This window comes from Somniosus microcephalus, chromosome 4, assembly GCF_052327205.1.
Source record: "Somniosus microcephalus isolate GS21.2 chromosome 4, FLI_Smic_1.0, whole genome shotgun sequence".
In the NCBI taxonomy this organism is placed as follows: domain Eukaryota; kingdom Metazoa; phylum Chordata; class Chondrichthyes; order Squaliformes; family Somniosidae; genus Somniosus; species Somniosus microcephalus.
Window position 1 is genome coordinate 64,136,594 of NC_140990.1, and position 14,842 is coordinate 64,151,435.

The 14,842-nt window shown below is 50.0% G+C and overlaps 1 protein-coding gene across 1 annotated transcript in view; it reads left to right on the forward strand.

The window, feature by feature from the left end:
* The first annotated feature begins 1,067 nt into the window (after window positions 1-1,067).
* Window positions 1,068-14,842, forward strand: part of LOC147119069 (uncharacterized) — a 67,561-nt gene continuing 53,786 nt past the window's right edge. Inside the window, exon 1 of the mRNA XM_085984775.1 lies at window positions 1,068-2,092. Within this exon, the coding sequence (XP_085840901.1) occupies window positions 1,168-2,092 (925 nt within the window). The 5' untranslated portion in view covers window positions 1,068-1,167. The remainder of the gene's footprint in view (window positions 2,093-14,842) is intronic.

Consider the following 14,842-nt stretch of genomic DNA (forward strand, 5'->3'; position numbering starts at 1 on the left):
TACCTCATCAAAAAGCTCAATCAGAATCAGAGCGGCCGGGCCCGGCGGACGTGCGGCCAGTGTCCCGGCACCAGGAAACCCAGGGTGCAACACCTCCCCCAGACAGGAGAAACCACAACTGGATCGACACAGCAGAGCCGCCAATCCAGAGCCAGCTTATATCAGGGCGGGCGCTGGATGCGGAAGTCGGTCCCTGGCCACCTGTGTAGGTCTTTTTGTTGCTTCAGTTTGAGCTGGAGTGGAGATGGAGGAGGAGCTGCTGGGTTTAACCCCCAGTACTTCTGAGCCCAGGAGGACCCAACAATTTCCAATGTGGGGCTGTCAAGGGAGGTGGATTCTGGGGGAGATTAGGTTGTTAAACAGACACTCCCTACAATGTAAAAGAGTATTGTTTTAGGAACAAGTATTTCTGTAGAGGCTTTTAATCCAGTTTACATATACAGATTTTTTTAATTCATTCTTGGGATGTGGGCATCACTAGCAAGAGCAGCAAATATTGCCAATCCCCAGATGCCCGTTGAGAAGGTGGTGGTGAGTCGCCTTCTTGAACTGCTGCAGTCCGTGTGGTGAAGGTACTCCCGTAATGCTGTTGTGTAAGGAGTTCCAGGATTTTCACCCAGTGATGATGTAGCAATGGCGATATATGTCCAAGTCAGGATGGTGTGTGACTTGGAGGGGAACTTGGAGATGATGGTGCTCCCATGCACCTTCTGCCTTTCCCTTCTAGGTACTTGAGGTTGCGGGTTTTGGAGGTTCTGTCAAAGTTCTGGTCGAGTTGCAGATGTATAAAGTCCATCTCCTTCGACCCCTCCCACTCCCACCTCTCTCTCTCTCTCTCTCTCTCCTCCCATAGAGGCCAGAGGCCCAGACCAGGTGGCAGATTCCCTTCCCTGAAGGACATTAGTGAACCAGTTGGGTTTTTATGACAATCCAGCAGCTTTCATGGTCACTTTTTTCTGGTGCCGGCCCCACAAATGACCAGATTCATTGAGCTCAATTTCACAACCTGCCTCTTTAGTGGGTTCTCTCTCACGCTCCCTGTTTTAAATTCATTTTACAGCTTATTAGAAGGGGAGGATTTGCAGACGGGAAACTCAAACCACACATCACGTCAAGATCTGACAGTCACTCGATTCATCAGGAACTGAATATCATCGGCCTTTGAATATGGAAGGAAAAAGCAGCGTTCAGAGCGGGGAGAAACCGTACATGTGTTCTGTGTGTGGACAAGACTTCAGCGAATCCTCTGGCCTATTGACACACAAGCGCATTCACACCAGGGAGAGGCCATTCACCTGCTCTGAGTGTGGGAAGGGATTCACTAATTCATCTCACCTACTGATACACCAGCGAGTTCACACTGGAGAGAGACCGTTCACCTGCTCCGAGTGTGGGAAGGGATTCACTCAGTCATCCAACCTGCTGACACACCAGCGAGTTCACACTGGGGAGAGGCCGTTCTCCTGTTCTGTGTGTGGGAAGGGATTCACTCAGTCAGCCAACCTGCTGACACAACAGCACACTCACACTGGGGAGAGGCCTTTCACCTACTCCGTATGTGGGAAAGGATTCATTCAGTCATCCAACCTGCTGACACACCAGCAAGTTCACACTGATGAGAGACCTTTTAAATGCCCCGACTGTGGGAAGTGCTTTAAAAGTTCCGGGGAACTGACATGCCATCAACGTGTTCACACTGATGAGAGACCGTTCAGGTGCTCTCACTGTGGGACTGGGTTCAGGCAGTCATCTGACCTCACTGTACACCAGCGCACTTACACTGGAGAGAGGCCATTCACATGCTCCGTGTGTGGGAAGGGATTCACTCAGTTATCCACCCTGCTGAAACACCAGCGAGTTCACACTGGGGCGAGGCCGTTCACCTGCTCCGTGTGTGGGAAGGGATTCACTCAGTCATCCACCCTGCTGACACACCAGCGAGTTCACACTGGGGAGAAGCTGTTCACCTGCTCTGAGTGTGGGAAGGGATTCACTCAGTCATCCCACCTACTGAGACACCAGCGAGTTCACACTGGGGAGAGGGCGTTCACCTGCCCTGAGTGTGGGAAGGGATTCGCTCAGTCATCCCACTGCTGAGACGCCAGCGAGTTCACAAGTGACTGCAGGGGTTGGATTCTGCTGTTATTGCTGCTGTTAATCACATCCAGGACTGAACCATATTCATTCTGACAGTTGGGGTTTGTTTCTGCAGATGTTAATAACTCCTGTAACCTGGCTAGAGTTTAATATTCTGGATAGATGTCAAATAAATCAGCTTTGTTTTAAACACATTGTTGTAGATTTTCTTCTTTCCCACCTCAGTTTTTAGCATCACCTGGCTGGAGCTCAGAAAGGACAATCTGGGGGAGGATCGTACGGCGGGAACAGAACTTCAGCCTGGACACAGTCCTTCAGGGCCACACTGAGAGGGGCAAATGGCACTTTGGTCTTTTTCGTCTCTCTTCACTGACAGCAAAGTCCCCGTGTGGATTAATCTCGAAGTGTGTGAGAAACGTGTCCCAGCCACTCTGTTCCATGGTTCAGAGATCCTAGGCACGGAACAGAAGGCTCCTTTAGGAATGTACCCCAGTACTTTTTTTTTAATGGCCTTATTAACCTGTGTCATTACTTTTAGTGATTTGTGTATCTGTATCCCTGGATCCCTCTGCTCCTCCAGCCCATTTAGACTCTTAGGGGGAAATTTGGTGGCGCCCCCTTTGGGTCGCTAACGTCGCCGGGGCTAATTTTAGCGCCCCGAAAAAGTTAGCGCCCCTGTGCATTAAATTCAGTGGTCGTGCCCAGGCAGGAGGCGGGGTGCTACTGGAAGCGCTCCCCTCCCTCTTGGGGCGCTACCAGTGAATTTTGCCGTGCTTCATGCAACAGCGCCACGCCCATCGGCACATAGCACCGGGTCATAGCAGACCTCCCTCCCCGATTAAAGGGGAGGAGCCTAGCACTGCGCACACCAGGGCACTGCTGGACCACCGGGGTGTGGTGTGTCGGATCAAGAGAAGCGCCAGGCTGAGCGATCACAGCCGACACCCCGAAGAAGGGGAAGGGGGCAGGAGCTGGCAGTCGGCCAAAATAAAAAGTTGCCGCCCGACAGCTGCCCTTTAAGTGGCGTCGCCGCGGCTGCAGGAACGACCCCTGACCCTGTCGGACATATCGTAGGGCGATAGGTCAGGGGTCACAACCCAAGGTTGCAGCTGGGGTGCTGTGCATGGCGATGATGTCATTGCCGGCGGTGCAGTGCCGCGGGGTGCTACCGGTTACCGCCACCGCTAACCTCCCGCTGAATATCGCAGGAGGCGCAAAGCAACCCAATTTCTCCCCCTTGTCCAAGTAGTGTGTGGCCTCCTTATTCTTCCCACCAAAACACACCACCTCACACTGATCTACAGTGAAATTCATTTACCAATTACACGCCCATTCTGAAATTTATTCATGTCTTTTTGCATTTTGTCTTCCTCAGTATTAACTCTACCTCCCAATTTAGTGTCATCGACAAACTTTGAAATTATTCTTCTGATTCCCGAGTCCAAATCGTTTCTGTAAATGGTGAACAACAGTGGTCCCAGCACCGATCCCTGTGGAACACCACTTCCCACCTTTTGCCAGTCTGAGTAGCTACTCCCAACCCCTACTCTCTGTTTCCTGTTTTCTGACCAGCTTGCTATCCATAAACAGTTTGTAAGATCTAGAAGATGACCCAGGTCAGGCTGTGTGGAGTGAAGGGCCAGGCAGCAGAATGGATGGAAAGCTGGCTACAAAACAGAAATCAGAGGGTTAGAGTTAAGGGAAGTTTGTTGCGATCTTTCCATCCATTCTGCTGCCTGACTTTTGACTCCACATGGCCTGACCGTGGTCATCTTGTAGACCGTACATACTGCAGACACAGTGCACCAGTGGTGGAGGGGGTGGATATTGAGTCCTGTGGCAGGGGCGCTGATGAAGTGGATTTCTCTGTCCGTGAGTTTTGAGGCATCGCTAGTGGTGTTTTTCACTTCCTTCCACCTTTAAAAAAAACCTTGCTGCCAGTTTATTAAAGCCATTAACAGCCGCTCGGGTGGGACACTCCAATAAATGAGGCCTTGTTTCCCTCACAATGACAGGCCTGAACCCGAGTTAGAAAACGTTTAGTAATTAAACCAGACTGGGCGGGGCCTGAGGTGCGAGTAGGTAACGGAAACTTGGTGGCCAGCGTACTTCACACCAGGGCTGAGGACCCGGGGACTCGGGTTTCTGTATCATTTATTTATTAATTTTGTTTATTGCCCAATCTCAATCAGACGGGTGGGTCATCTTGCTGTCTGACGGAGGCGAGGTTCCCCAGTGGAGGGCTCTCTACGCGGGGGTCCTTCCCTGCACCATTGGGGATCTGGGGTGGAGACTGTTACAAGGAGCTGTCGTGTGCAACAGTTTTTAAGTTCCTTTCCGGACTCCAAGTCCAGATGTGGTTTCTGCGGCCTAGAGGAGTCTATGGGCCGTGTATATATTCAGTGTGAGAGGTTGCAGCCCCTGTATAGTTACCTGAAGGGGCTGCTCCTCAACTCTTGGTTACACTTTAGCCCCACGCTCCTAATCTTTGCCCGCCCGGTGCGGAGGGGGGTGGGTAAGTCGGAGGATCTTCTCCTGGACCTGCTCTTGGGCCTGGCGAAAACAGCAATTTGTAGGCCCAGGATGGGCAGGGCCCATGGGGGGGTCACCCTGGCTGCCTGCCTCTCTCCCGCGGTCTTGTCCCTGCCTCGGTGGCCCTGGAGAGGGAGCAGGCGGTGTCCAACGGTTCACTTGATACTGAAGTGGGGAAAGAGTTAAACTGACATCGCTGACAGTTTCACTGAAGGTGTAAGGAAGACAGGGACTAAAATGAAAGACCACATCCATAAAGATGCGGCCAAAGATAGCTGACCTTTGGAGAGATATAAAACAATTAAATGGAGACTGGATGTCCAGCGTTTCAACTGCCCGTAAGAACTTCATTACCTAGGTCACATTCCAAGGTATCTTTTAATTAGCATTCAGCAGTTTGAGTGATTGATTGAAGAGGCAGCTTATACATGTTTATATTAAGATTCGTAACCAATCCGTGAAGGTGCATGTGGGCCAAGATCCAATCAGGTGGCAGGAATGAATTTAACATGAGGTGGCCATACTTACTGTAATGCATAAAAATGTAATGTTTTCTGTAACAATTTGGAAAAGTCTGGCTAAGACAAAGCAGGCTGTCTCCCCACCAGTGCAATAAAGACAACTTGACTATCGATCTTAAACCTTGTGTCGAGTGTTGGTTTAAAATACTCCACAACAATTGGCGTCACGAACGGGACCCACATGGACGGGAGGCACGGGTGAGTGAAGCTGAGCCAAAAACGTGAGTACTTTTAAATACCACGTACAGTTAGGGCAAGGCAACACCGTCTTGTGTCCACCGCCCCCTTTGGAATCAAAGAACTAAAAGGTTTGAATCGATAAGTCAAGCGGTCTTGGGGTTAGGGTGAAACACGCAGAAGTATAGGCGGGGTATGAGTTGCAAGTAGTGCGTTAACTTTGGAGTAAAAGTCTAAAGCATACTTCTGACAACTCCAGTTGCAAGTAGTGCTAAGCATACCTCTGACAACAAATCGCCAGAACAAAATTGTTGCAAGTATGGTCTCACTCTGCGAGATTAAAGCAAGAGAGGTACCTCTGACAACTGCGGTTACAAGTACCGTCTCACTCTGCGAGAGTAAAGTAAGAGAGGTACCTCTGACAACTGTGGTTACAAGTACCATCTCACTCTGCGAGAGTAAAATAAGAGAGGTACCTCTGACAACTGTGGTTACAAGTACCGTCTCACTCTACGAGAGTAAAGCAAGGGAGGGACTGCTGACAACTGTGGTTACAAGTATCGTCTCACTCTGCGAGAGTAAAGCAAGGGAGGTACCTGTGACAACTGTGGTTACAAGTACCATCTCACTCTGCGAGAGTAAAATAAGAGAGGTACCTCCGACAACTGCGGTTACAAGTACCGTCTCACTCTGTGAGAGTAAAGTAAGGGAGGTAACCTCTGACAACTGTGGTTACAAGTACCGTCTCACTCTGCGAGATTAAAGTACGGGAGGTACCGCTGACAACTGTGGTTACAAGTACCGTCTCACTCTGCGAGAGTAAAGTAAGGGATGTACAGCTGACAACTGCGGTTACAAGTACCATCTCACTCTGCGAGAGTAAAGTAAGGGACGTACCGCTGACAACTGCGGTTACAAGTACCGTCTCACTCTGCGAGAGTAAAGTACGGGAGGTACCTCGATAACTGTGGTTACAAGTACCGTCTCACTGTGAGAGTAAAGTAAGGGAATTACCTCTGACAACTGTGGTTACAAGTACGGTCTCACTCTGTGATAGTAAAGTACGGGACGTACCTCTGACAACTGCGGTTACAAGTACGGTCTCACTCTGCGAGAGTAAAGTAAGGGAGGTACCTCTGACAACTGTGGTTACAAGTACCGTCTCACTCTGCGAGAGTAACGTACGGGAGGTACCTCTGGCAACTGTGGTTACAAGTACCGTCTCACTCTGCGAGAGTAAAGTACGGGAGGTACCTCTGACAACTGTAGTTACAAGTACCGTCTCACTCTGCGAGAGTAAAGTACGGGACGTACCGCTGACAACTGTAGTTACAAGTACCGTCTCACTCTGCGAGAGTAAAGTACGGGAGGTACCTCTGACAACTGTGGTTACAAGTACCGTCTCACTCTGCGAGAGTAAAGTACGGGACGTACCTCTGACACTGTGGTTACAAGTACCGTCTCACTCTGCAAGAGTAAAGTACGGGACGTACCTCTGACACTGTGGTTACAAGTACCGTCTCACTCTGTGAGAGTAAATTACGGGAGGTACCTCTGACAACTGTGGTTACAAGTACCGTCTCACTCTGCGAGAGTAAAGTATGGGACGTACCTCTGACACTGTGGTTACAAGTACCGTCTCACTCTGCGAGAGTAAAGTACGGGAGGTACCTCTGACAACTGCGGTTACAAGTACCGTCTCACTCTGTGAGAGCAAAGTAAGGGAGGTACCTCTGACAACTGCAGTTACAAGTACCGTCTCACTCTGCGAGAGTAAAGTAAGGGAGGTACCTCTGATAACTGTGGTTACAAGTACCGTCTCACTCTGCGATAGTAAAGTAAGGGATGTACCTCTGACAACTGTGGTCACAGGTACCGTCTCACTCTGTGAGAGTAAAGTACGGGATCAGGGAGGTTGGTTGCTAGGCACTGCAGTGATGTCATAAAGCAGGGCCATTCAGCCAGCTGGTCGTCTCCTTGTCCCTTTAAAGGTGGAGAGCCGGGACACCCTGTCTCCAAACACATCCCACCTGTTCATACTGAGAATCCCCGGGGAAGGCCCAAGGCCCAGAGTGTGGAACACAACCAAGGGGGAAAGAGGAGGAGAGAAGGGGAGGTAAATCAAGGAGTCGGGACTGAGGGACACCAAGCTTCAGTTTTAGAGCCTGTAGACTTCAGGAGGGGAAGAGTGAGTTCAGTAGTTTTCGGATCCAGGGAGAGAACAAGGAGCAGATGGGGAGACTGGTGTGGATTCCAGCACAGTGAGGATGTAGGGGGAGGGAGATTGTGTCGGGCCGTGTATTAGGGTTGTAGGAGGGACAAGAGAGGAAAGGTCAGAGGAGCAATTACTGCAGCAGTGCCCATAAATAGTGAGCGAGAGAGAAGGTGGGGGTTCGAGTGGACCAGGGACTGTCTGTTAAACTCTCTGTTTGCTGTGACCAGTTTTCCTTCGGTTAAAAATGGCCTCCTGTAGCCCAGAGACACAAACAGCCCATTAAACTCCACCAATGGCCTTTGGTCTGGTGAGGTCTCCCTTTGTGAAACATCGGCTGTTGTTAAAGCTTTTCATTCTGACACGCTCACACTGAGAAATGAGCTGCAGAACTGCTGACATCGTCAGCTTTAAGGAGACGTTTCCCTTTGGAGATCGGATTGTCCATTGAGTTTGATTAAACTGATGTTAAAGTAACATAGAAACATAGAAACATAGAGATAGGAACAGGAGTAGGCCATTCGGCCCTTCGAGCCTGCTCCGCCATTCAATGAGATCATGGCTGATCTTCGTCTGAGATCATAGCTGATCTTACCAGTTCAGTACCCCGTCCCCGCCTTTTTTCCGTAACCCTTAATCCCCTTAGCCTTCAGAAATATATCCAATTCTCTCTTGAAAATATTTATTGAATTAGCCTTCACAGCCCTCTGTGGCAGGGAATTCCACAGGCTCACCACTCTTTGAGTGAAGAAATTCTTCCTCATCTCTGTTTTAAATGATTTGCCCGCTATTTTTAGACTGTGGCCCCTGGTTCTGTGCTCCCCGGCCATTGGAAACATTCTCTCTGAATTCAGCCTGTCCAGGCCTGCCATAATTTTATATGTTTCGATGAGATCCCCTCTCAATCTTCTAAACTCCAGTGAGTACAAGCCCAAATTATTTAATCTCTCTTCGTAGGTCATTCCCGCCATTCCAGGTATCAGCCTGGTGAATCGCCGTTGCACTTTCCATGGCAAGAACATCCTTCCGCAGATGGGGCGACCAAAACTGTACACAATACTCCAGATGCGGTCTCACCAGCACCTTGTACAGCTGTAGTAAGGTATCCCTATTCCTATACTCGAACCCCCTTGATATGAAGGCCAACATACCATTTGCCTTCTTAATCGCCTGTTGCACCTGCATGCTCTCCTTCAGTGACTGGTGCACAAGAACACCCAGGTCCCTCTGCACTTCCCCATCTCCCAATCTATTGCCATTTAGATAATAATCTACCCTCCTGTTTTTACCCCCAAAGTGGATAACCTCGCATTTATCCACATTATAGTGCATCTGCCACGTATCCGCCCATTCCCCCAACCTGTCCAAATCGCACTGTAGCCTCCTGACATCCTCATCAGAGCCCACCCCTCCTCCTAGTTTAGTGTCGTCAGCGAATTTGGAAATATTGCATCCAATTCCCTGATCCAGATCATTTATATATATTGTGAACAGCTGGGGTCCCAGGACAGATCCTTGCGGCACCCCGCTGGTCACTGCCTGCCACTCCGAAAACGAGCCGTTTATTCCAACTCTCTGTTTTCTATCCGCCAGCCAGTTCTCTATCCACGTTAATACTTTGCCCCCAATTCCATGAGCCTTAATTTTGCATGATAATCTTTTGTGTGGAACCTTATCGAAGGCTTTCTGGAAGTCAAGGTACACCACATCCACTGGCTCTCCCCCATCTATTTTACCAGTTACTTCCTCAAAAAATTCCAGCAGATTAGTCAAACACAATTTACCCTTTGTAAATCCATGTTGACTCTGTCCGATCCTTTCCCCATTTGTCAAGTGCTCCGCTATTTTATCCTTAATAATGGACTCTAGCATTTTGCCCACAACCGATGTAAGGCTTACTGGTCTATAATTCCCTGCTTTCTCTCTACCCCCCTTTTTAAATATTGGGGTAACATTAGCTACCCTCCAATCCACGGGTACTGTTCCCGAGTCAATGGAGTTCCGGAAGATGATCCTTAGAGCATCTGCTATCTCCAGGGTCACCTCCTTAAGTACCCTAGGATGTAGTTTATCAGGCCCCGGGGATTTGTCGGCCTTCAGTCCCCTCAACTTACCCAACACCATATCCCTAGAGATACTAATTTCTGTCAGCTCCTCCCTCTCATTAGTCCCTATGTTTGCCGATATTCCTGGGAGGTTATTTGTGTCCTCCTTTGTGAATACAGAACCAAAGTATGAGTTTAATTGGTCTGCCATTTCCTTATTCTCCATTATATATTCTCCCGAATCGGACTGCAAGGGACCGACTTGGGATTTTACCAGTCTTTTCCTCCTGATATACCGATAAAAGCTTTTGCAGTCTGTCTTTATGTTTGCTGCAAGTTTACTTTCGTATTCTATTTTCCCCTTCCTGATTAATCCCTTTGTCCTCTTTTGCTGTATCCTGTACTGCCCCCAATCTTCCGGTCTGGTGCTTTTTTTTGCCAGTTGATATGCCCTTTTTTTTGATTTTATGCTGTCCCTAATTTCCCTCGTTATCCACGGTTGAGTCACCTTTTTAGGTTTATTTTTATGCCAAACCGGTATAAACATGTTCTGGAATTCTTCCATTCTATCTTTGAATGCTTGCCATTGTCTCTCCACTGTCAATCCCCCCAGAAACACCACCCAATCAATCTTACCCAATTCCCGTCTCAGACCCTCGTAATTCCCTTTATTTAAGTTCTGGACCTTAGTCTCTGATTCAATTTCCTCACTCTCCATCTCGACTGAGAGCTCGATCATATTATGATCGCTCTGACCCAAGGGGCCTCGTACAAGAAGATTGCTGATAAGTCCCTTCTCATTGCACAATACCCAGTCTAAAATGGCCTGATCTCGAGTCGGCTCCTCGACATATTGGTCCAGATAACCGTCCCGAAAACATTCCAGGAATTCCTCCTCCTCAGAATTTTTACTAATTTGGGTAGTCCAATCAATATGTAAATTAAAGTCACCCATGATGACAGCTGTGCTCTTATCGCACGCTTCTCTAATTTCCCTTTTTATGCCTTCCCTCACCTCCATATTACTATTTGGAGGCCTATATATCACACCCACTAATGTTTTCCTCCCCTTGCTATTTCTCATTTCTACCCATACAGATTCCGTTTCATCCGAGTTAATATCCTTCCTTTCCAGGCTGCTTTGCCCCGTGACAATAACAGATTATCAGAATATTTCCCATAGGTTAAAATCCAATATTACAGGGACTCCCTGCCCTGGATGGCTGAAGTGGACCCTGTGATATAATAGAATTTTCTGTCCTGTCAGACTTGGACATCTTGTAGATCCATCTTTTAACAAGTTGTGGGAACTCAGTTCTCAGATGGATTCCACTCAGTTTGTAACAAGTCCTCAATCAGCTTGTCTTATTGTCGAGACATCAAGAACTCGACACACTGCGTGTGTGGGAATCAAAGCTCATTTATTTGACATTGATACAGATTAAACTCCAGCCCAGTTATAGGGGTTACTAACATCAGCTGAAACAAACCCCAACTGTCAGAATGAATATGGTTCAGTCATGGATGTGATTAACAGCAGCAATAACAGCAGAATCCAACCCCTGCAGTCACTTGTGAACTCGCTGGTGTTTCCGCAGGTTGGATAAATTAGTGAATCCCTTTGCACACTCGGGGCAGGTGAACGGCCTCTCCCCAGTGTGAATTCGCTGGTGTGTCAGCAGATCTCTTGTGCTTTTAAAGCTCTTCTCACACTCAGAACATTTAAAAGGTCTCTTATTAGTGTGATCCCACACACAGAGCAGGTGAATGGCTTCTCCCCAGTGTGAACTCGCTGGTGTGTCCGCAGGTGGGAAGAATGAGCAAATCCTTTCCCACATACGGAGCAGGAGAATAACCTCTCCCTGGTGTGAGCTCGCTTGTGTGTCAGCAGGTTAGACGAACGAGTGAACCCCTTCCCACATACGGAGCAAGTGAACGACCTCGCCCCAGTGTGAACTTGCTGGTGTTTCAGTAGGTTGGATGAGTGGGCAAATGTCTTTGCACAGTGAGAGCACCTGAATGGTCTCTCGTCACTGTGAACTCGCTGGTGTGTCAGCAAGTGGTTCGACTGAGAAAATCCCTTCCCACACAATGAGCAGGTGAACGGCCTCTCCCCAGTGTGAATTTGCTGGTGTTTCAGCAGGTTTGATGATTCTTTGAAAGTCTTCAGGCAGTGAGAGCAACTGAATGGCCTCTCCCCGGTGTGACTGCGTTGATGAGTTTCAAGCTCCCTTCCCACATTTCCACGGTTTCTCCGTGGTGCGGGTGTCCTTGTGTCTCTCCAGGTTGGACGGTCAGTGGAAGCCTCGTCCACACACACAACACGTGTACGGTTTCTCCCCGCTGTGAATGGTGCAATGTTTTTTCAGGCTGTGTAACTGGTTAAAGCTCTTTCCACAGTCAGTGCACTGGAACACTCTCACTCGGGTGTGGGTGTCTCGGTGCTTTTCCAGTCACACTGATGTTTGAAATCTTTTCCCACAGACAGAACAGACAAACATTTCTCCTTCCACATTCAAAGGCCGATGATATTCAGGTCCTGATGAATTAAGTGACGGTCACATCTTGACCTGATGTTTGGTTTGAGTTTGCGGTCTCACAGCCTGTAAAAAGAATTGACAAAAGTCATCACTGCAAAGCAAGGATAGAAAATCAGAACAGACAATTCTAGGTGCTGACTGTGGTAAACCACTTTTATCGTTCACTATCGTTACACTATAGTTATCACTGTTATATCGTTACTCTATGGTTATCACTGTTCACACTGTTGTATCACTGTACGAGGTCGCCTCTTGTCACGCTGTTATACCTGGGCTGACCACTGCTGACTCCGCCCATGACTCCACCTACCTGCCCAGGTATAAAGGTAGTCGACTGGCTGGCATTCCTCCTTGTTGTATCCGATCACCCACGAGGGTGGGCTCTGTTATTTAGCCAATAAAAACCTATAGTTACTTTCTTAACTCGTCGCTTTTCATTGGATGAATTGATAGGTATATCAATTTTATTGGCTAAATTTTAAAATGTCGACACTTGAGCAGCCAAACGACCAGCCAAGCGACCAGCCAGACGCCCAGCCAGACGCCTAGCTACAACAGCCACAGCAGCCGGCCTGGCTGCGAGCCCTCAGACCACCGTACCTGGACCTAAACCCACAGGCAGCAAACTCAGCCCTCGACTTCGAACACTGGCTGAGCTGCTTCGAAGCCTACCTGGGAGAATCCGGCGTGCCTCAGAAATCCATGCTAAGAGTTCTGAACGCCCAAGTGAGCCCTAAAGTATTCGCACTCATCCGGGACCTTAAAACATACGAGGACGCCATCAACCGGCTGAAAAGACAGTACCAAACCCCGGTAAATTCCATGTATGCCAGACACCTCCTAAGATCCCGCCCGCAACAGCCAGGAGAGCCCGTGGAGGAATTTTTACGGGTGCTACAAGCACTCGGCAGAGACTGTAACTTTAAAGCGGTAACGGCGGCAGAAAATACTGAAGACAATGTCCACGATGCCTTCGTGAAAGGCCTGCGGTCCGACTACTCACGGCAAAGACTACTGGAAGCAAGGGACCTCGACCTGGACAAAGCTGCAGCCCTCACTCTCTCTCTAGAGGTGGCCCATCAGGACCTCGAGGCATACTCAAGGTACTGTAACTCGCGACCCTGGGACTTGGGACCGACCCCGACCGCGATACCCCCCGCAGCAACCCCCCTGGGACCTACCTCAGCGTCGGCGTCCCGGACCCGATCGAGACCGCCACCCCCGGTACCGGCTCCGACATCGGACCCCCGCGATCGGGCCGCCGGCTGCTTCTTCTGCGGCCAGGCGAAACACCCGAGGTCGCGCTGCCCAGCCAGGAACTCTACCTGCTCAAACTGCATGAAGAAAGGCCACTTCGCTAAGGCCTGCAGAGGTGGATCATCAGAGGCCAGCAGTGCCTCATGCGAGCTGTGGGGGCGGCCATCTTCCTTCAAGGCAACAGAGGCCAGCATCCCCACATGTGAGTCATGGGGCGGCCATCTTTGATACAGGCAACCGACACCAGCAGTGCCTCATGTGAGTTACGGGGGCAGCCATCTTCTCCGCCATTTTGTCCAACCTCGTGGGAGACGCCATTTTACCCACCACGCTCGACCGCCACCGTGCCTCTAGACCCGACTACCGCCTCACCCGCAGACTACAGCAACTCGCTCAGCTATACACTAGCCTCCATCTCACTGGACCAGACCCGCCCGCATCACCTGTCCAAGTCAATGATGGACATCAGAGTAAACGGCCACGCCACGACCTGCCTGTTCGACAGCGGAAGCACGGAGAGTTTCATCCACCCAGACACGGTGAGCCACTACTCCCTCCCTGTCCTGCCAACGCGCAACCGGATCTCGATGGCATCGAGATCCCACGCCACAGACATCAGCGGCTACTGTGTTGTGACCCTATCGGTTAAGGGTACGGAGTATAAAAATTTTAAACTCCTCGTCCTCCCCCAGCTATGCGCCGCCGTCCTACTAGGGCTAGACTTCCAATCCCACCTCCAAAGCGTCACGCTAGCATACGGCGGACCCCTCCCCCCACTCACAGTTGACAACCAACAGAGTTTAAACCGCCCACCGCGTAACACCTGCGGCCTATCCACCCTCAAGGTCCCGCCACCTTCCCTGTTCGCTAACCTCACCCCCGACTGCAAACCCGTCGCGACCAAGAGCAGGCGGTACAGTGCCGGGGACAGGGCTTTCATTAGCTCTGAGGTGCAACGTCTCCTGAAGGAGGGCATCATCGAAGGGAGCACCAGCCCCTGGCGTGCCCAGGTCGTGGTAGTTAAGACGGGCAATAAGAACCGCCTGGTCATCGACTACAGCCAGACCATAAACAGGTACACCCAGCTGGACGCATACCCACTTCCCCGCATATCTGATATGGTCAATCAGATCGCACAATACCGAGTATTCTCTACCATCGACCTTAAGTCGGCCTACCGCCAACTCCCTATCCGCCCTGAGGACCGCCAGTATACCGCCTTCGAGGTGAATGGCCGCCTCTACCACTTCCTTAGGGTTCCCTTCGGCGTCACCAACGGGGTTTCGGTCTTCCAAAGGGAGATGGACCGGATGGTTGACCAGAACGGGCTGCACGCCACGTTCCCCTACCTAGATAACGTCACCATCTGCGGCCGCGACCGGCAGGACCATGACGTTAATCTGGAGAGATTCCTCCGTACGGCCCAACAGCTGAACCTCACCTACAATAAGGAGAAATGTG